General features: G+C 34.9%; 1 protein-coding gene across 1 annotated transcript; it reads left to right on the top strand.

Moving 5' to 3' along the window:
- The first annotated feature begins 2,362 nt into the window (after window positions 1-2,362).
- On the top strand, window positions 2,363-12,051 carry LOC110779543 (probable rhamnogalacturonate lyase B). Its single transcript, XM_056841252.1, has 15 exons — window positions 2,363-2,386; window positions 4,883-5,004; window positions 5,767-5,826; window positions 5,918-6,022; window positions 6,673-6,792; window positions 6,887-7,022; window positions 7,782-7,952; window positions 8,312-8,470; window positions 8,580-8,692; window positions 9,192-9,276; window positions 9,363-9,504; window positions 10,270-10,429; window positions 10,773-10,889; window positions 10,965-11,088; window positions 11,467-12,051. The coding sequence occupies exons 1-15, from the start codon at window positions 2,363-2,365 to the stop codon at window positions 11,737-11,739; spliced, it is 1,911 nt and encodes a 636-aa protein (XP_056697230.1). The 3' UTR covers window positions 11,740-12,051.
- The last annotated feature ends 9,824 nt before the right edge of the window (window positions 12,052-21,875 follow it).

Below are 21,875 nucleotides of genomic sequence, written 5' to 3'. Positions count from 1 at the left end.
AATAAGAATAATTATATATTATTTCTTGCAGACATAAAAAGTAAAATATAGAAACTATATGTTATGTAAAGTAACTATATCTTTAGAATAGTAACTATGAAAAAAATAGTCATTTTGATAAGAATAACTATTCTATACAAAGAGTAATTATATCATATAGAAAAGTAATTTTAATTGTAGAGCAATTAATATATTATAAAATAAACAATATAATATAGATGCTTTAGAGGTCATATACTTATACTCGCCCCGCTTTTCTTATAAAATCGTCCCTTAATAACCGCCCCGTTTCTATAAATGGCATACTTTATTAATATTATATAATTTCTCTCACTTAATCAATGATCCACTTACATTCCTACTTTCTAAAACATATTAAAAAATTCAGGTCCACACTCATCCCTCAAAAAAGTTTGATACATTTTCCACTGATTATATTAAAAAAATACTCTACTACCAATTACCATATAATAAATTAATAAGTCAATTAAATTGCCTAAAACTCTGTACAGGTCAAATCGGGGCGAGTATTAAGGGACGGGGGGAGTAGTAACTTTTTCTATTATATAGTTACTATTATATATCATATAATTACTAAAATAGAAAAGAATAGCTATATCAAAAGTAAGAGTAATTATAACTGTGGAACAGTAGTTAAGAAAAACATGAACTACATGGTTAGTTGTTTTTAGTTACGACATTCTAATTATTACATCTATTAAATAAACCACATTAAACTCAACGTTTTTTGAACTAAAAAATACTAATCGCTACGTCCACGTCCCTTCCTTCCACCAACACCACCTCTCCTTCCACGCCCCCGTCCTCTCCTTCCTCTACCACGTCCTTGGTTTTCATTGTTGTTAGAATTTTCTTCTTCTCCTGCTTTTGTTTTCCTTGCAGAAGTTATTCTTTGCACGACTTCAGTTCTGAATGCGTCCTCTTTGTATTTCTGTATCACTAATATATAAACTAAGTTAATAATTTAACATTTAAATATGAAAAAAATAACATAACAACTATGTAAAACATGTAGTTTCTATGTGCATCATAAAACAACTCTTAGAATTAATGATGGTAAGATACTTAATTGTAGAATTATATTGCAAATATAGTAATTGTTATAGTCATATAGTTACTATAAAGTTGGGTAAAAATCTGAAAAACAAAGAGGTAAAATAAAGAGAGAGAAATGAACAGAATGCAGATCTGAAATTTTGAAAAATAAATTTTTTAAAAACGTATATAAAGTGGGCTAGACAAAAATCCCATAGAAACTCTACAAAACACATAGTAACTTTTTAAAACACATAATTACTATAATAACTCTTTAAAACACGGATATAATTACTATTTAAAATCATATCGCGAAATAACTGTCACATGACAATTACACATGTTGCCCATCCAATATTGCTTCGTTGCCCTGATTCACGCTAAGTTAGTGTGAACATCTTTATAATAGTGTAGAGAAAAAATCTAAAAAGTATGGAGAGAAAATAAAGAGAGAGAAATGAATAAATACATATCTGGAAATTTTGAAAAATAATTTTTTTTTAAAATATATAAAATAGACTAGACGCAAATCGCATAGAAACTCTATAAATCACATAGTAACTCTTTAAATCATATAGTTACAGTAAAAATCATATATTTACTATTTAAAATTGCAAAATAATTGTTACATGACAGTTGACAGTTACACACGTTGGCCAACAAAAATTATTCCGTTCCTTTAGTATATTCACGGTAAATTAGCGTGGACCTGGTTCATATTAGTGTTTATATAATTGTGTCATTTAAAAAACATGGAGGAAGTAGTTTCAACTATGATTTTTTCAAGAATAGCTGCATTCGTAAATATGTATTGGTGACACATATAACCATATTTGCTAGTGATCATTGATGCTTCACCTGGATGCATGAATGTATAAATTAAAATATATATATTCAGGGAAAATTGGTTAGAGAGAGCAAACTAGGAAAATATCTATAGCAATTATTGGTTTGAAACTTTGAAGAATAAAAACCTTCCATTTCAACAAATATTTGGCTATCTATTTGATTTTTTGCTCATTTATTTACTACTATGATCATAAAAATCCGAAGAAAATCACAGGAACTGAAAAACAAGTTTATTTTTTTATTATTTTTATGGAAAATATCGAGTTGATTTGTGTCTTCTACTCTGTAAAAAATAAAGAATCTCTTGTGATACAATTTGTTCCCTTCCTAAGTAGAGTCTCCTAATATTTTTCCTTTCTTCTTACCTTTTAAAAAAATATTCTAAGTATATATTTTGACAATAAAATTCTTGATTTATTAAGAACTTTCAAGCTAAAAATTAAACACAAAAATAGAGATGGACAAGGTCACAAAATGGAAGGTTCTACTTTGGACTACAATTTTTGTTCAATTATTATTTACAGGAAATTGTAGGGGGAGAATCCAGTAAGTTCTTCAATTTTGTGCACTAATCCATACTAACTAATTTTTATTTTGGAATCCTAAGTTTGATCTTTAATGCATTTTAAATTAAGGGGTTGAAAAATGCTCTCTTTCGCATGTTCTTACCCAACTTGTTACCAATTGATTATTGATTCAGTGGTGATTGAGGCTGAACTTGGTAGGGAGAACCCGTGTTCGATCTCCTGCAACAACAATTGGGAGGGGACTGGAACCTAACCACCCAAAACTCGCCCCAAATTCGAATTAGCCTTAAGGGTGAACCTGGTGCTAACACCAAAAAAAAAAAAAACAATGAGTAATAGGCATATACGGATATAGGAGTATCATGCTTGTCTTGGTCTAGTGTTATAGATATTGTCCTAATTTAAATATGGGATATAAGAATGTAATTAAAGAATTGCAACATGTTATAATTCCTCCGTTCTTATTTACATGATACCAATTGAGTTTTTGACACTATTCACACAAGCTCATTTGACTTCGTTTTGTGATTTATATATAAGAAAAAATAATCGCGTGGAGTTTTATTAGATTCGTCTCAATAAATATTTTTTAAATATTAACTTTTTATATTTTTTTTATCCTTAATAAAAGATATTAATGTTTAAAATCGTGTATTTTTTAATACGTATGTGAGCCTACTATGTTGTGACTTGCAGTAGAAGAGGACTTCAAGTCAAACCAAATTCGAAGACAATCATATCAAATACGGGGGAGGCCACGGGTGTTCGGGTTAATGCAACAACCAATATGGTAATCATCAACTCTAAAATAGTCAAATATTGATCTAAGGATCATACTTATATTTCAAAACCTTTAAAAAAATCGAATAGTAAAATGTGGAACTCATGTTTGGTTACTTTTGTTATTTAGACATAAGTATAACACATGTTAGAATAATGGATACATGGATTATTGTAACAAATATACATGTCAAAATGTCTTAGACTCTTGGGCAATGTCTTAGGTTGTTGCATAGACAATCTGTTGTTGACCTGAAATCCGATTTAGCCCATGAATTCAAGATTCGAACCCGAATCGCTAGCGATCATAGGAGACTGCAACTTGATTTACATCCGATAACTTTTCACCGAACCAAATCCGCATCCGATCCGATAGCAATTCAAAAATCTATTTATCCGTAACAACCGCAATTAACCCGACCCGATAAAATTCGATACACGATTTAACCTAACCCACATATATCTGAATCTGAATTCAACCGAATTGTTGCTTACCCGACCCGATCAAATCGATATCCGAAAATAATCTGACAAACAAAAGTCACACGAGTTACAAAAATAAAATAAGAAATACATGATTTAAGATGAATCCTATTCAATTTTCTCCTCATTAATCTAACTCAAGTTAACCGAATTGAACTATTAATTATTTAAATCCAACTCAATATATGAAAATTCATTATAAGATCTATTTATATTAAATAATTTGGAAACAAAGTAATAGAAGTCTAAAAAATCTTTATTTGGCATGAAGTCATAGAATAATAAAGTAATCTGAATTTTATCGTTAACTCGATAGTCACTCAATTAGTAGAACACAAGATTACAAACTTAACTCGATCTAAACTTGAACAGCATACCCAATCAATAATTGACATGAATCCGAGGCACTTATCCAAACTTGGCCCGCCCGAGACTCACCGATCCTTACTTGATCCAAATCCAAGACTTAGCTAATCCGGACATGAGGTCGTACTCAAAGTATACCGGTCATATTGTACCCGAATGCGACATACAACTGAACCAAACTCAATCTAAAACAAATCAAACCGATACAAAATCGTTTTAAACATGAACCAGTTTCAACCGAACCCGAGATTGATCCGACCCGAAGTTACATGAACCGAAACCGAGTTCAATTCGAAACAATTTATAAAACCGACCTCACCCGAACCGAAGTTATCTGAACAGATCCGTATTAACGCGAATAGAAATATTGACCCCAATTATTTATAACCGATCCGGAATCGATCTGATGACCTGATTTGACAACCTTACTTGATTCTTAGTTTTTGAGTTTTTGGTACACTTTTTACCAATTTGATGATCGAATTTCAATGTTTACCGGAGTATATATTGTAATAAAAAGACTTGAGTAAATCAAGAGATTTGAGTTCTATGGTAAGGTTTGTATAGCAACTCAAGAACATTAAAATAAGCTATGACATTAGATTTTTCCGAGTGAAAATAAAAAATTCATATACTCATATAAAAAATTCATTAAAATAAGTACCTTATCTTATACTTGTATCAAAACAACGGTCCCTTGCTTCAACGATTTTGAATTTATGGTTTCCCGTAAAAGTATAGAAAACAATTATACATAATGATATAAGTCGCGTTAAATGTGAATTGAGACTAATTACACATTACACTAACACTTTTTGTAGGTTGTGTTGGACAATGGTATAGTTCAAGTCGCCTTCTCTATTCCAGAAGGCTACGTAACAAGAATACGGTATGGTGGCCTAGACAATATACTTGATGCAAACAACAAGATATCTCAAAGAGGGTACATTCTTCTTTTTTATTCATTGCGATTAACTTCCCTTCATCTCATATTAGTTTTGACATTTATCAGGGCACATAGTTTTAGAAGATAGGTTGTTGTTTTGGTTATCAAATTATTATTTTATTGGAAAAGTAGATATGAAATAGATAATGGGGTATTATTTTTATTGAAAAGTAGATATGATAAAAGATAGTGAAATATTTGTCTTAATTGAATGTGAGTAAATGCGGGCCTAAATTTTTTGGTAGTGGAAATAGATAGGTAATAAAATAATGATGACTTTCTCAAAATAGAAGTACAAAAACTAATATTGGACAGACGAAAATGAAAAGTGTAAAATCTAGCTTGGGACATAGGGAGAATTTATTAACCACTCATTTTGATCAAAACATAAGTCACTTTAATTAACTTATTACGTACTCCCTCCGTTTTTTAAAGTGCATTACTTGTTTCTTATTAATTTGTTAACATTCCATATTTTATTATTTTTCTTTCTTTCATTGTTTTACTATCTCATGGTCCATTTTAAATAATTAAAAAAAAATCATCATGTCTCACACGCTATTTTTTTTTTGAAAGAGAAAAGAACCCGAGTGCAATGAAAATCGGGTGCCCAAGTGGGCGTCTCACACGCTATTTTTGTCATGGCCTCCAATGTTGTTACACACTTTCACTATAGTAAACAAATTTTCTACTTATCCACTTCTACAATGCAATACTAATAATTGTGCATAAATCTCCCAAAATGTTTGTTATGTACAGGTACTGGGATACAGTAGCAACCAGTAATAACCTAGACAACGATGAACAAAATAAAATAGGGTATATTTCGGCTGCAATTCGTGTGTGTTGTTATTTTACTTCTATAGTAATAATGAATTTATGCAAATATCTAACAAGTGACAATGTGCAGGATTGTAGGATCAAGTTTTAAAATCATAAACAAAACAGAAGATCAAGTGGAAATTTCATTTTTATGTCCCCAGATGAAATCACCATCACTGAAAGTAGATATCAGGTACTATATACACTACAAGAATTTGTATCTTTAATGACAACCTAATAACGACAGTTAAAAATTACGTCGCAAAAAGCCCTTTTGTGACGGGGATAACAACCAAACAAAGACGGGAACAACCGTCGCAAATGTCTTTTACGATGGGTTAACGACGAGATTTTCCATTAATGACGACCCCCTTTTGTGACTGGTTCGCTGACAGAAAATCCCATTGTTAATCACACTACAAGAATTTGTATCTTTAATTACAAACTAATAACGACGGGTCAAAAATCTCGTCGCAAAAACCTTTTGCGACGGGTATAACAACAAAACAATGACGGAAACAACTGTCGCAAATGTCTTTTACGAAGGGTTAACGACGAGATTTTCCATTAACGACAACCCCTTTTATGACGGGCTCGCGACAGGAAATCCCGTTGTTAATCAAATATTATTGGCATTTAGCGACGAAATTTCCCGTCATTAATGGTACAATTTCTTGTAGTGTCAACGATTATTGGCCTTTAACGACGCGATTTTCCGTCGTTAATGGACAATTTCTTGTAGTGATACTTTGTCTGAACTAATGAAAACAACACAACAAGGGTAAGGTATTATAATGTAAGTGGAGGCTAATCAATTAAAATTATGTTTGGTTATTTATGTAGGTATGTATTACTTCGAGGCAGCTCTGGTTTCTACTCGTATGCCATATTTGAACGTGAACAAGGATCACCTACGTTGAATGTGGCTCAGATAAGGACTGTTTTTAAGCTTCAACCTAAAAAGTATGATTATTTTTGCTGCTCATACAACAATATATTTTTTATTTTTAAATATATGTAATATTTTTTCCTTACAAAGAGATTGTATTTTTGTTAGTTTTCGTTATATGGCAATTTCGGATACCATACAAAGGTTAATGCCTTTGGAACAAGACCGTGAGACTGGTCAGACTTTGGCCTATAAAGAAGCCGTTCTCTTGACAAAGCCAACCAATATAAAGTTGAAAGGACAGGTATATATAAATCTTTTCTTGAACTAATTTCAATTATCAAAGTATGTTGAAATAATACAAGTGTTTAAGAAGAAAACTCATATGTATAAATTGTACCCTTGTTAAGATCGGACCAATGAAACATCACGCGTGAGAGTCTTATATTAATAAAAGAGAAGAGAGTAACTTAATAAGGCCAAGGGGCTACTCCCCTTATTGCCATATGGTTTTAGGGTGGTACCTTATTTAAACTTGTTAAGTGGACTGTCTCTCTTGATGACGGGTGCGGCCCAGACCCGTATTTAACGTGGTATCAGAGTCAAGCCCACAGCTGGGACCTTACTGTACTGTATTCTGGGCTAGCTGAACGGGATCCATGTGAGGAAGAGTGATAAAGACACTCTGACGACCCATGAAACATCACATGTGACCCATATTGAAAAAGGGACCTCACACGTGAGAGGAAGTGTTAAGATTTGACCCATGAAACATCACGTGTGAGAGTCCCACATTGACAAAAGAGAAGAGATTAATCATTTAATAAGGCCAAGGGGCTACTCCCGTTATTGCCATATGGTTTTAAGGTGGAACCTCCTTTAAATTTGTTAAGTGGACTCTCTCTCTTGATGACGGGTGCGGTCCAGACCCGTATTTAATAACCCCGTACTAATTAGGATGTCTTCAGTTTGATGTAAAATCATTCCCATGAAAACAAGATTTTACCCCCTATTACCAATTGTCCAAAAATTTGATTCTAATTTTGATTCTAATATTGTTTAGGTTGATGATAAGTATCAATATGCTTGTGATGACAAAGATAACAAGTTACATGGGTGGATATCCACTGATGATCGAATTGGAATATGGATGATAACAGCAAGTGATGAATTCCGAATGGGTGGACCACTTAAACAAGACCTTACATCTCATGTTGGTCCGACTATGCTTGCTGTATGTACTCAACCTAAACATTTCAATTGTTCCCTATATCATCTACTACCTCCGTTTGATTAAGTTCTTTACACTTTTCGTTTTAATCTGTTTCATAATGTTCTTTACACTTTTCGTTTTAGTCTGTTTCATAATGTTCTTTACACTTTGTTTTATTCTATTTTTTGATATTAAAATTTACTATCTTACCCTTCTTACCCCACAATATTTACAAATTTCAATCACTTTTTCTTAACTTTTTTTTTACACCCACCCATATTTTAACACATTTCTCTTACATTATCCATATTTTATTATATTTTACCAACTTTTTTTTGCGCGCAATGATTATGATTTACTTTGGTACTACCAATTTACAGATGTTTCATAGTACTCATTATGGTGGTCTAAATTTAATAATGAAGTTCAAGGAAGGGGAGGCATGGAAAAAGGTATTTGGACCATACTTTGTGCACTTAAATTCCCTTCCTGCAGGAAAAGGAGGTCATCAAATGCTATGGAAAAATGCAAAAGATCAGGTATATAAATATTACTTTAATTATTGTTTTATTTTCATATCTTTGCAATTAAGTAAACTTTATCAGATTAATTAGTTGCATAATCCCCTGCAAATTTTGGTTAATTCAGATGCTCAAGGAAGTTAAAAGTTGGCCTTATGATTTTCCTTTATCGAAAGATTACCCTAAGGCTAATGAACGTGGATCAGTCGAGGGAAGATTGCTCGTTAGTGATGGGTATTTTCTTAAATCTTTTATATTACTCTCAAAGTTCATGAAATCAGGATACATATATGTTCTTTCTGTTAGAATAATGCTTTGAATCGGTCAAACCTCTTACTGCAACGTCCCAAGACGGGAATCTCGCTGCCCGGTCAGCGAGTTGGGGTCCAGAGGTGACGCCCTTTGTTTAGGGGTTCGGGGACGCAACGTGGTCCCCAATGGGCCTCAAACTTTATGGTATCTGTTATTCTGTACTAGGGTTATCGGTTTTGGGCCTATTTTATGGGTTTTTCTGCATCTGTCTAGAGAGTACTATATAAACTCTGTAGGTCATAACCTAGTTGTGCTCTGTAATCTGTACTCCTCAAGATCAATAAAACTTTCCTCTCCTCTGCCTGTGGACGTAGCTAAAATATTGTTAGTGAATCACGTTAAATATTTGCGTTCTTTATTTACGTTATTTAATCTTTCTTTGTATCCATTATAACACTTTCATTGATAATATGTTCATGAATCATAGATCTAAAAAACAAATACCAGCAAATTATGGGTGGGTTGGTTTGTCTGCACCTGGTGACGCAGGATCATGGCAAACAGAAATGAAAGTAAGGAATGAATTAATAACAATAGCATATGTTTTCATAAGATAGATCACATAATGTGCATGAATAATTATTTACTAATGTTGCAGGGTTATCAGTTCTGGACTCAAACTGATCATGAAGGAAAGTTTCTGATCAAAGGTGTTCATGTTGGCACTTACAACTTTTATGCATGGGTTCCAGGATATATCGGGGATTTTAAATCTGCATCAATAGTCAACATTCAATCAGGTATTGACCTTAATTCATGGCCTGAACTTCCCAGTCGATCTAAATAAATCATCAAACATTTCTTATGTACATGTTCCGCCCACAAATTTGAAGGTGCACCTGATTGTCTGTAACTCTACATACAACCAGAGTAAAAAGCACATTCTTACGATTAAAAATCACATTTTTTTTCAATTTTAAAAGCACATTTTGGGATTAAAAACACATTTTTACAGTTTAAAAACACAACATTTAGTTGTCGCAATCTTACGTGTCGGAGTTTAATTGGTACATATAGGCGCCACGTAGGATATTAGCCATCATAATATTTTTACTATCAATGCAAAAATGTTACTATGAAAATATGTAAATAAGGTAATCGATAGAAAGAAAGAAACAAATTAGAATATTAAGATTTACCTACCTTTATTTTAAACATGTATACTAGGATATATAAGTTAAATATTTTAGATTCCAATTTAAATCATGACACATAAGCATGTCATGTCATCATTGTGACACGGCTTAAAGGTCGCATGTTGCGACCTTTATCATTTTCGATTTCTTTTTTTATTTTAGCGATTATATTGTATTCAACAATATATTCTTTTATAGCGGCTGTGTTTTTGTGTCTGTAAAAATATGATTTTAATAGGTAAATATGTGCTTTTAAACAATAAAAATATGCTTTTTGAAGCATTAAAAATACAAAACGACTCGATTGCATGTAACTCTACATACAAATGGGTGTACTTTCTACCAATTGATGTTCCGCCTATTTTGCAGGGAAACAAATTAGTTTGGGGGATCAAGTCTATACACCTCCACGAAATGGAGATACACTTTGGGAAATTGGAATCCCTGATCGTACTTCAGCCGAATTCTTTATACCTGATCCTAGACCAAACCTCACCAACCCAGTGCTTTTCCTGGATGGGTCAAACAAGTTAGTTTTTCCACACTCCTTTTCCAACTCTTTGTACAATACTCATTCCGTCTCGAAATAATAGGGACACTTTGACTTTTGACACTATTTACAAAGTTTAATTTCACTATTATTTGTGATTTATGGGTAAGGAAAAATATAGTCGTGTGGTTGTTTGATTCGTCTCGATATGTACGTTTGGAATATCAGCTTTTTATAATTTGTACGAATACAAAATTAGAGATATTAATGTCCATACATTTACATTGGCAAACGTGAAAAGATAAACTGTCCTCATTATTTCAAAACGGAGGGAGTACAAGTTAAAATCTCCATATCAATGACTTCTTTGTTTTTGTAACAGGTACAAACAATATGGTCTATGGGATCGATACACTGATCTTTACCCGAAGGAAGATCTTATTTACACTGTTGGTGTTAGTGATTTTCGAAAGCATTGGTTCTTTGCTCATGTACTTAGGTAACATACTACAACTCATAGTTGTGTTTTCTTTTCAATCCATTGTCTTTATTGAGGCAAAAAATCATATTGTAGGAGGATAGGAGATAAGTATGAGTCAACCACATGGCAGATTGTATTCCCCTTAAAGGAGGTTGTTCCCAACAGTAACTATACACTACAAATCGCACTTGCATCTGCAACCGAATCTGAATTACAGGTGAGAAACATAGTTCATTTTATTAGCAAATTACACTACAAGAAATTGTACCATTAACGACGGGAAATCTCGTCGTTAAAAGCCAATAATCATTGATTAACGATGAGATTTCCTGTCGCGAACCCGTCATAAAAGGGGTCTGTCGTCGTTAATAGAAAATCTCGTCGTTAACCCGTCATAAAAGACATTTGCGACGGTTGTTCCCGTCTTTGTTGGGTTGTTAGCCCCGTTGCAAAAGGCTTTTGCGACGGGATTTTCGACCCGTCGTTATTAGGTTGTCATAAAAGATACAAATTCTTGTAGTGTTATATTAAACAAAGTGATCAGTAAATATTTTACTTCAAGCAGTCTAGAATTAAATTATTGTGTGCTTTTCAGGTTAGAGTCAACAACCCTAACATCAAATCTCGTCCTATTTTTACGACATTGCTGATAGGCAGAGATAACGCAATTGCAAGGCATGGAATACACGGACTATATATTTTATATAGCATAGGTCTAAAAAGTGAGTTACTTAAGAGTGGAAAAAACACAATTTTTCTCACTCAATCTAGGAACAATTATGAATTTCGAGGAATTATGTATGACTACTTACGTTTAGAAGGACCTTCATTTAAGTCGTCTCTTAGGAAAACGTTGCAAGAACTTTAAATAGTTCTTTAGTTAAACGTAGGAAGTTGTAATGTTCCACCAATTTCATCTTCTACGAAGTCGGCGCGCAAGGGTAAAAAGAATCAAGAATGCTTTTCTCTTGAAGACCTTTTAATATTTGGTCAATATTAATTATTTACACAAGTTTTTGTTAGGACGAAGTATTTTTAGAACAAGCAATTAGTTAATTACTTGTGTAGCAATTATTGTTAATGTAGAACCATGTTTAATTAGTTCTTAATATTGATCTAAATATTTAATTAGTTGGTGTACGTGGTATTGGATTAAGATTGATAAGTATGTGTTCCTTAATTTGCTTTAATTTTTTCTTTTACTTAACTGGCATTTTGATCCGTACAAAGAACATTTTGTAAAGTGTTATACTACGTACAAACTTATTACATTGCACGACATAAATTAACTTTAGACCAATATTAATTATGGAATTTAAATTATTTATGCGCATCCGTTATTTTTTGCTTAGTGTAAGATATAAATAAATAAAACCACATTATGTATATCTTAAGGTCATTACTACATTAATCTAACAATTAATCTAACAATTTAGTAGGAACAATGTACGATGATAATATAACAAAACAAACGGTTAATAAAATAATCATAATAAATTGACGAATGAAACTCAGCCATAGAAAAAAAGAACAGATATAAAGTAAAACATATAGTATCTCTTAAAATATATGATGGTATCAAGCTGATTGTGTAAGTGATATAGCGAAAATGGTTGTTAGTAAATTTATTTATAAGGAGTGCATGGAAGATGAGATGTTAGGGACTTATTTTGAGAAGATGTTTAGTTTCTTATGCTTTCTTTGTAGTTAATAATGTAAAAAGACTAATGATTAATTTGTTATAAGTAAATAATTGTAATTTCTAATCAAATAATTTGATTTGGCTCCTTTTTCTCTCTTCTATCTCATCTCTAGGGTTTCAGTTTTCTTTGGTCGCTCAGGCCGAAAATAGTCTAATTTCTTCGAAAATTAGCCTCTTTTCAACCCTTCTTGTTTTTCCATTATTTTCTCTTCATGTTCTGTCTATTGTTGTTTCTTTTCTTGTTTTGTTCCCAATTTATTGTTGGGTTTTTCCTAGATTTTCCTAGGCTCTTGATTCTCATCCATGTATGAGAATTTTATTTTCATATTAGGGTTTCAATGATTGGGAATGTGATATGTATTCATACGGGTTTAGGGTTTATCATCAACTCGTTGATCGGAATAATTCGTGTGTGGATTGCGAATGACTCTACTTGGAAAGATGCAAAGACATCGAAAATCACTTGTAGCGGCTATCAACAAGAAAACTTACAGCTAACGCCTCTGCCGATGTGCCATTTCAATTGTTAATCATTGTTTTTAGATGCAATTTGTTACTTCTATCATCGCAAATGTTTATTACACTACTTAATATGCCCTTATTTCACAATCTTTAGATAGTTCTATAAAATGTGATGCAGATGTATTAAATTGTTTACTGGTATTATTTATTACTCATAAATAATAATTTATAAATAGAAAATATTTTTAATGAAATAAAATTGATTTATATTCGTTATGTGTGTTTGAGAAAATATAAAGTATAAATCTAATATACATATATAAAGGAGGCATATATGCTGAAATATTAGAGCGCCACCTAGGATTACTAATGGTTTCGGCCAATGAAAAATAAGATTTCTAATTTATTTTTGAATTAAAAAATCGAGTGCCACGTAGATAATTAATTAGGTGTCACGTAGATATTTAAATTAATTAATAAATTACTAATATATACAATTACATCCAAAATCAAACGCTCTAATAATTAAAAGATAAATCTAAAATAAAATTCATCCAAAATCAAACACCAATCTAACATAAAATTCAATCCAAAATCAAACATTAATCCAATATTAGATCGCCACGTAGGAAATCTAATGGGTTTGGCCAATGAAAAATAAGACTTCAAAATTATTATTGAATTAAAAAGTCGAATGCCACGTAGATAAATAATTAGGTGCCACGTAGATATTTTATTAATTAATTATTGTATTTTTTATATACAATTTCATCCAAAATCAAACACTATAATAATTAAAAAATAAATCTAAAATGAAATTCAATCCAAAATATAAAAAAAATCAATCTAATCTAATATATAAAATATAACAGTTGATACATACTCCGTATAGGAGTTTTATTTTAACGTAACAAATTAATAGAAATCGTGCATCGCACGGGCTAAAATCTAGTTTAAAATAACGACGTAGTAAAATTCAGAATTTGTGTAAAACATAATTAATTAAAATTAACCAATTAAGTATGATGTTATACTACTTAGGTAAAATACAAAATTTAAACTTGTTAACTTTTAACTTATTTTAATCTTTTTTCGGGGAGAAATTATGTTAAAAAATAAGCCAACTTTTAAAAAATAAGAATTACATGATTTTTCTAAATCTTGGGTCTTGAAACTGAAACAAATTTTATTTAATTTTGAGTCTCTTTTTAGGAATTTAAAATTAGAGTTCGAGTTAGATGTGTTGGTATAGCTTTAGAATATGTTGTACTAAAATATATTTGAATTTATGTTAGGACTCGTGTTAAATTCCATATAATTTTATCATAACAATTATAGTTAACATATATTTATAGTTTGTAGTTTTGTTTATACATATAATGTGTTATTACTAATTTTTAAATTACTATTTTAGTAAAATTTGTCCATATACTTTTGATGATAGATAAACACTCTTGTTATGACTTTTTGAATGTAAGTGATGACCCACATAAAACATACAAATCGTAGAAAATATGGTAAAATTACCACAAGATATGATTTTTTGGTAAACATTTATTTATCATTACTTATGTAGTAAAGTGTGTAGAAAAATCTAGCTAAAATAATATCTAGAATTTACCTAAGAAATATCTAGTTAAGTCTCTAGAAAAAGCTAGCTAGTGAAGGAGGTAGAAAATTCTAGATAATGAAGATGTCAAGATGACTTATATTGTACATCTATAAATAGAGATTTGTTGTATGGGGATGTGTGGCGTGAAATGAGAAAAAGAAATACAACATTAATTTTATCTCACACTTGCTCTCCATATTAAAACATAAGCACTAAATACCCACCCAATCTTCCGCACCCAAAATTTTAACAGTAATTGTGCAAATATTTAATTTAATTTTAGTTGTTCTTGTTATCAATGACTTCCTTGACATTTGAATTTAGTAATTTATGGTTGTTTGCGATTTTCTAATGACTCTTTCCTTACGCGTTTGCTAGAACAACTTATATATGGGATGAATATTGCACTGTATGAGAGGTATAGAAAACATTGAGTCGCGTTCCAAAAGTATTAAGGAATCTTTAGAGGAATTGAATAGCTTCCATTTTTTGAGAATTCTTTTAGCATTAAGCCGATTGTTGTTGCTTTGGAAGATACAATGGCTAGGAATTTACCCTTTCAAAGAGAAATGGTGGGATTAAAAGGGGTTATAAGGAAAGATGAATTTGTTAAAATTATCACTAGGGTCTTGTTAAGATATGTTAAGATATTAGATATTATTCTGTGAATATTCTGTAGAGTCCTAACTATGGTAAGTTACCTAATGTGTACCTAGGGTTTAGGTAACTGAGTTGTACTATATATACGTGTGTTATCAATGAGAATGATACGAGATTACACAATATTTGACATGGTATCAAGAGCCTAGGTTAAAAACCCTAGATTTTTTTTCCGCACGAGTTTGAGAGAGTTTGAGAACAGCGAATTCCTTCGCTTGTTGAGTACTGCGTTCTGAGGAATTACAAATTCCTAGGGCATAACAATGGGTAATGACGAGGAGCCACCACAAAAGACAATCGCCGCCGCCGTCGACCTGGACTACTATCTTGGGTCAGGTGACGGCCCCGGTATTGTCATCACCCCTGTAAAACTTCGAGGAGCGTCGAACTACGATGAGTGGGCCAAAGCGGTTCGTCGCTCGATGATTTCAAAATTCAAATTTGGTTTTCTTGATGGGTCTGTGAAGGAGCCCATTACGGACGAGACGAAGATGAAACATTGGATTGCGGTCAATTCGATGGTGGTGTCTTGGATCACAAACACCATTGACGAGAGTTTGCGTTCGAATCTGGAGGACTTTGATATTGCTCACGAGTTGTGGAGTCATTTGAGGACGCGGTACTGCGTCGTGTCGGGCACCAGGGTCTGCCATATTAAGATGGCTCTGAGTGGTTGCAAGCAGGGCACGTCTGAGGGCGTCATGGAGTACTATGGCCGCTTGTCGAAGGTATGGAAGGAGTACGTACAGTATGCACGAGTTCCCAGGTGTGTATGTGCGGGTTGTACGTGTAATATAGCGAAGCAGGTGGGGGAAATTCACGATGAAGATCGTCTGCACTATTTCCTAATTGGCCTGGATGATCACTATGAAGCCATTCGTGCACAACTGTTAGCACGATCGCCGTTGCCAGGACTCGACGAGGCGTACCAGACGGTTATGAATACCGAGACCATGCGCGCCAAGGCTGCGAGAGGTCCGGAGAGTGTCATGGCGTTCAAGGTCGAGACTAAGGCTCGGTCGAGGTCGGGAGATGTCAGTGGCAGATTTTGTGGTCATTGCAATCGTGAGGGTCATGAGGAAGAAACTTGTTATCAGCTGATTGGATTTCCTGAATGGTGGGATGAGAAGAAACGAGGAGGACGAGGGCCTGGTCGAGGAGGCAGGACGTCGATTAGAGGAGGCAGAGTAGCTCGCGGGGCAGCGTCGTCGACCAGTGGTGTCGCTCGTGCCAATGCCGTGAGCAATGCCACAGGAGGGGCGACAACCACTGTGACGAGTGGAGACGGATCGCAGGGTGCAGTGACGACAACCAATCATGAGCTTGTTGGGGTGACGAAGGAGCAAGTCCAGCAAATAGTTGACATCTTGTCACGACCTTCAAACAAGTTGCAAGGTAATCTTGATTTACGTTGGATGGTTGACAGTGGGGCATCACGTCATGTGACGGGTGATATTTCAATCCTGAGAAATATCAAGACATCAAGAAATCAACAGGTTGTGTTGCCGGACGGTCAACCTGCAAATTCAAACCAATATGGTTCGGTGGTCTTGGAGGATGGTTTCGTGCTCGATAATGTTCTATTTGTGCCTAAATTGAACTGCAATTTAATTTCTGTAACTCAATTAAGTGACGAATTACATTGTGCTGCTCAATTTACTAACAAAATGTGTGTTCTTCAGGACCGCTCGACGAGGATGGTGATTGGCGTAGGTGATCGACAGGAAGGACTATATTTTTTCCGTGGGGCTCCAAAGGTTCGTGTGCTAGCAGTGGAGTGTGTGGTCGACTTGTGGCATCAACGGATGGGGCATCCGTCGGAAAAAGTGTTGCAGTTACTTCCTCATGTGAGTCATAAGATTAGGAAGAATAAAACAATTTGTGATGTATGTCCGCGGGCGAGACAATGTAGGGAGAGTTTTCCAGTTAGTGTTAGTCGTGCTAGTCGCACATTTGAATTGGTTCATCTTGATTTATGGGGACCCTACAAGACTCCCTCGTCTTGTGGGGCAAAGTATTTTTTTACCATTGTTGACGATTATTCTAGAGGTGTGTGGATTTATTTACTGAGTAATAAAATGGAAGTTGCATCGACATTTCTTGATTTTGTTGCCATGATTAAGTGTCAGTTTAATAGATCCCTTCGAGTAGTACGCAGTGATAATGGTACTGAATTCAATTGCTTACAAAATTATTTTCGTCAACATGGGATTCTGTTTGAGTCGTCGTGTGTTGGGACGCCTCAACAAAATGGGAGAGTCGAGAGAAAACACCAACATATTTTGAATGTTGGGAGGGCGTTACGTTTTCAAGGAAATCTTCCAATAAAATTTTGGGGGGAATGTATTTTGGCCGCCTGTTACTTGATAAACCGTACACCTACCCCGATCCTTGACAATAAAACACCTTATGAGATGTTGTTTGGTAAACCACCATCGTATGTGCCTATCCGCGTGTTTGGGTGTCTGTGTTATGCATATAATCTCCGGTGTAAAGGGGATAAGTTTGAGTCTCGGATTCGCCGATGTGTGTTTTTGGGTTATCCGTTTGGCAGGAAGGGGTGGCAACTTTATGATCTAGAGACACATGAGTTCTTCATCTCACGGGATGTCAAGTTTCATGAAGGGACGTTTCCTTTTGTAGATGAATCGGATGTGTTGCCACTGGTGCATGATGGTCATGGGGGGCTTGACCATTGGAGTTTGGATGAGAGTGGGACTACGGGTCCTGAGACCGTGTCGTCGCCTGCAGGTGATACTGCTGGGGTGTCGCCGCCTACAGGTGATACTGAGGGAGTGTTGTCGCATCCGGGAGCTGATGAGGGGGTGTCATTGACCAGTGGCGACGACAGGGGAGTGTCGTCGCCTGTGAGGGAGGAACAACAACATGAAACACCTAGTCGAGTGGATTCAGACGTCGTCTCCTCACAGACAGGTGTAGAGGAGACGACGGGTAGTGACGAGAGTGAGACAAGGCAGTGTGTGGAGGATACGGAGTTAGGAAGGGGGAAGCGTGCGAAGTTTCCGTCGACAAAGCTGAAAGACTGTGTGATACATACAATACGGGAAAAATATAGTACTTCCGACAAAACACCTACGACGTCATCACTCTCAGGTACTCCTTATCCTATCACATATTTTGTTAATTATGAGCGTTTTTCGTCAAAGCACAGGCATTATATAGCAGCATTGCAAGAAGGGCAAGTTCCTAAGAGTTTTAAACAAGCGATGCAGCATGAGGGGTGGCGTCAGGCAATGGCTGCTGAAATCGACGCGTTGGAGGAACAGGGGACATGGACGTTGGAAAATTTACCGGAAGGGAAGAAAGCACTGGGGAGTAAATGGGTGTATACTGAGAAGCGTGATGAGGATGGGAATTTGTTGAGACTGAAGGCTCGATTGGTATGTTTAGGGAATCATCAGGAGGAAGGGTTGGATTATAATGAGACATTTGCTCCCGTCGCGAAGATGGCGACAGTTCGAACTTTTCTAGCTGTCGCGGCTGTCAAACAGTGGGACGTGCATCAGATGGACGTCCACAATGCGTTCTTGCACGGTGACTTGGAGGAAGAGATCTATATGAAGATTCCTCCTGGATTCCAGAAGAATCACTCTGACAAAGTGTGTCGAATGAGAAAGTCGTTGTATGGGTTGAAACAAGCACCTAGTTGTTGGTTCCAGAAGTTGTCGACGGCATTGACGCACTATGGATTTCGACAGTCGCTGTCCGATTATTCGCTCTTTACTCTGTCTAAAGGTACGTTGCAGCTGAGTGTGCTCATTTATGTGGACGACATGATTATCGCGGGCAATAACAAGTTTGCGCTTGAGAGTTTTAAGGCATACTTGAAGGAGTGTTTTAAAATGAAAGACCTCGGGGCTCTGAAGTACTTCCTTGGGTTAGAGGTGGCACGAAGTAGTCAAGGGTTCTATGTATGTCAGAGAAAATATGCCCTCGACATCATCTCAGAGGCCGGATTGTTGGGAGCAAAGCCTGTGGACTTTCCCATGGAACAGAATCATAGGTTGGCATTGGCAGACGGGCCAGACCTGTCGGACGGTGAGCAGTATAGGCGTCTGATCGGACGTCTGGTTTATTTGGCTGTCACGCGACCAGACGTTGCCTACTCTGTACATGTCCTATCTCAATTTATGCAAGCACCAAAGGAGGCACATTGGGAAGCAACTTTGCGAGTAGTGAGATATTTGAAGAAGTGTCCGGGTCAAGGTATACTACTTCGGTCGGACAGTGCGTTGCAGTTGGAGGGGTGGTGCGACTCGGATTGGGCAGGGTGTCCAATGACGCGTCGGTCGGTGACTGGATGGTTTGTGTCACTTGGTATGTCGCCAGTTTCTTGGAAGACCAAGAAACAGCATACTGTTTCTCGGTCGTCTGCTGAGGCAGAATATCGGTCGATGGCAGCTCTGCCGTGTGAGTTGAAGTGGTTGAAACAACTACTACGCGACTTGGGGGTGACACACGACCAAGGCATGAGGATGTATTGCGACAGTCAGTCTGCGTTGCATATTGCACAGAATCCGGTGTTCCATGAAAGGACAAAACACATCGAGTCATATTGTCATTTCATTCGAGATGCAATCAAGGAAGGGATCATCAGTCCGTCGTACGTGTCGACGAAGGTTCAGTTAGCAGATATCTTCACCAAAGCGTTGGGGAAGGCGCAATTTGAGTTTTTTTTGAACAAGATGGGCATTCGAGATCTACATGCTCCACCTTGAGGGGGGATGTTAAGATATGTTAAGATATTAGATATTATTCTGTGAATATTCTGTAGAGTCCTAACTATGGTAAGTTACCTAATGTGTACCTAGGGTTTAGGTAACTGAGTTGTACTATATATACGTGTGTTATCAATGAGAATGATACGAGATTACACAATATTTGACAGGTCTTGTATTCTCTTGTTTATGATAAGGCTGGAGCCTTTTAGAACAAGAGTTAGGAAAATCTCTGTATCCATTTTGAGTTACTTTGTTTATGCAACTTGTATTGGAAACAAGAATTAGGAAAAGCTGCATCCATTTTGAGTTACTTTGTTTATGCAACTTGTATTGGAAATGTCATGTGTGCATTCATTTAAACTATCTTAGAACTCGTGCAATGCACAAATGAAATTAAATTTGTTTATAGAGATAAATAATTACTCGTAAATAATATTTATAAATAGCAAATATTTTTAATGATCTAAATTTATTTGTATGTGTTATGTGAAATTGAGAAAATATGAAGTACAAATTAAAATAACGACGTGGTAAAATTTGAATTTGTGTAAAATACAATTAGTTTAATTGGCCAATTAAGCATGATATTGTACTACGTATGTAACTACAAATTTAAACCTTGTTATTTTAAATTTATTTTCACTTTTTTTGGGTAAAATTGAAGTCAAATTATATTTAAGAAAAATAAGTTAAGTTAACTGATTTTTTTTTTTTTTGTAACTAGCTTGAAGCCTTGTGTTGAGTTTTAAAGGGGGTGGGTGGAAGAAGTTAATGAACATATTGGACTATTTATGAATTAATGTTGAAGGAGGTAAATGAAGTGGAAGAGTCGATGACTTTGTAAAATATAGAAATAACATAAGTAAAGGAAAGTGAATGGATGAATAAAGAGATGACATGTGGCTTCTAATAACTTATGGTTTTGCTTTTTAAATACTAGGTATAAACTACTTGTTCAAAAGGCATATCATTTTAAATTTTCATAGTCCGTACGATGTGTAATTTCTTATAATAATTTTCGATGGCTATGTGATTAAATACGATGCAGGGGGCCTTTTTTCCTTGTGGTTCCAACTTACAAAGGAAGATATTTATGTTAATTACTTAATTAAAGAAGTCTGGAGACACAAACCCTAGTTGAGTTGTGTTGGGTTGGGGTTTAAAATGAGTTGCATCTAGAAAAAAGAGAGGAAGTTTGAAGTTGTTTTTTTGTACCTCGGGTTTTGATACCTTGGTTCCATAGTCAAATTACTCACATCTTGGTCACGTATGTTTTTTTTTTTTTGGTAGAGGAAGGAAGCAAGTAAATAGTGTTTGTTTAGAAAAGAGAAGAATAGTTAAAGAAACATATACTCCCTCTGTATTTTTTTAAGAGATACACTTGCCTTTTCCGACCGTATTTATTTAAGAGATACACTTGCTATTTTTGGTAACTTATCAACCCCACCATCTAATTAAATAATCTATTTACACCCCATCCCCACCCTCCATCCCCTAAAATGATATGGTCCCCACTTATTTTACTTATTAAAATATCTACCCAACCCCACTTGTTTTATTATTTTATTTCATTCAATTCTTTTTCTTAATACCCGTGCCCGACCAAGTGTATCTCTTAAAAAAATACGGAGGGAGTACTTTACTTTTTGTTGTATCCAAGTACTAAGGGCCACACACGCACCCGTTTTATTACTCGTCCATGTTTTGGCGGCATTGACCAAGCCTTTATTGCCAGTGGTAGTGATGACTCTCAGTGTATGTGAACATCAATCAACTAATTATAATTGACTTCTTTTTATAAAGAAAAAAATGTTTTATTTTCATAA

This window comes from Spinacia oleracea, chromosome 3, assembly GCF_020520425.1.
Source record: "Spinacia oleracea cultivar Varoflay chromosome 3, BTI_SOV_V1, whole genome shotgun sequence".
NCBI classification, from domain to species: domain Eukaryota; kingdom Viridiplantae; phylum Streptophyta; class Magnoliopsida; order Caryophyllales; family Amaranthaceae; genus Spinacia; species Spinacia oleracea.
Note: the sequence above shows the minus strand (reverse complement) of the source record. Positions and strands in the feature narration are given on the sequence as shown.

Bases quoted from the DNA above. Each gene is read 5' to 3' on its own strand.
- LOC110779543 (XM_056841252.1), top strand. From the start codon at position 2,363: ATGGACAAGGTCACAAAATGGAAG. The intron at 5,827-5,917 runs GTATATTTCGGC...GACAATGTGCAG, and splicing joins GATGAACAAAATAAAATAGG to GATTGTAGGATCAAGTTTTA. The intron at 6,793-6,886 runs GTATGATTATTT...TATTTTTGTTAG, and splicing joins TTTAAGCTTCAACCTAAAAA to TTTTCGTTATATGGCAATTT.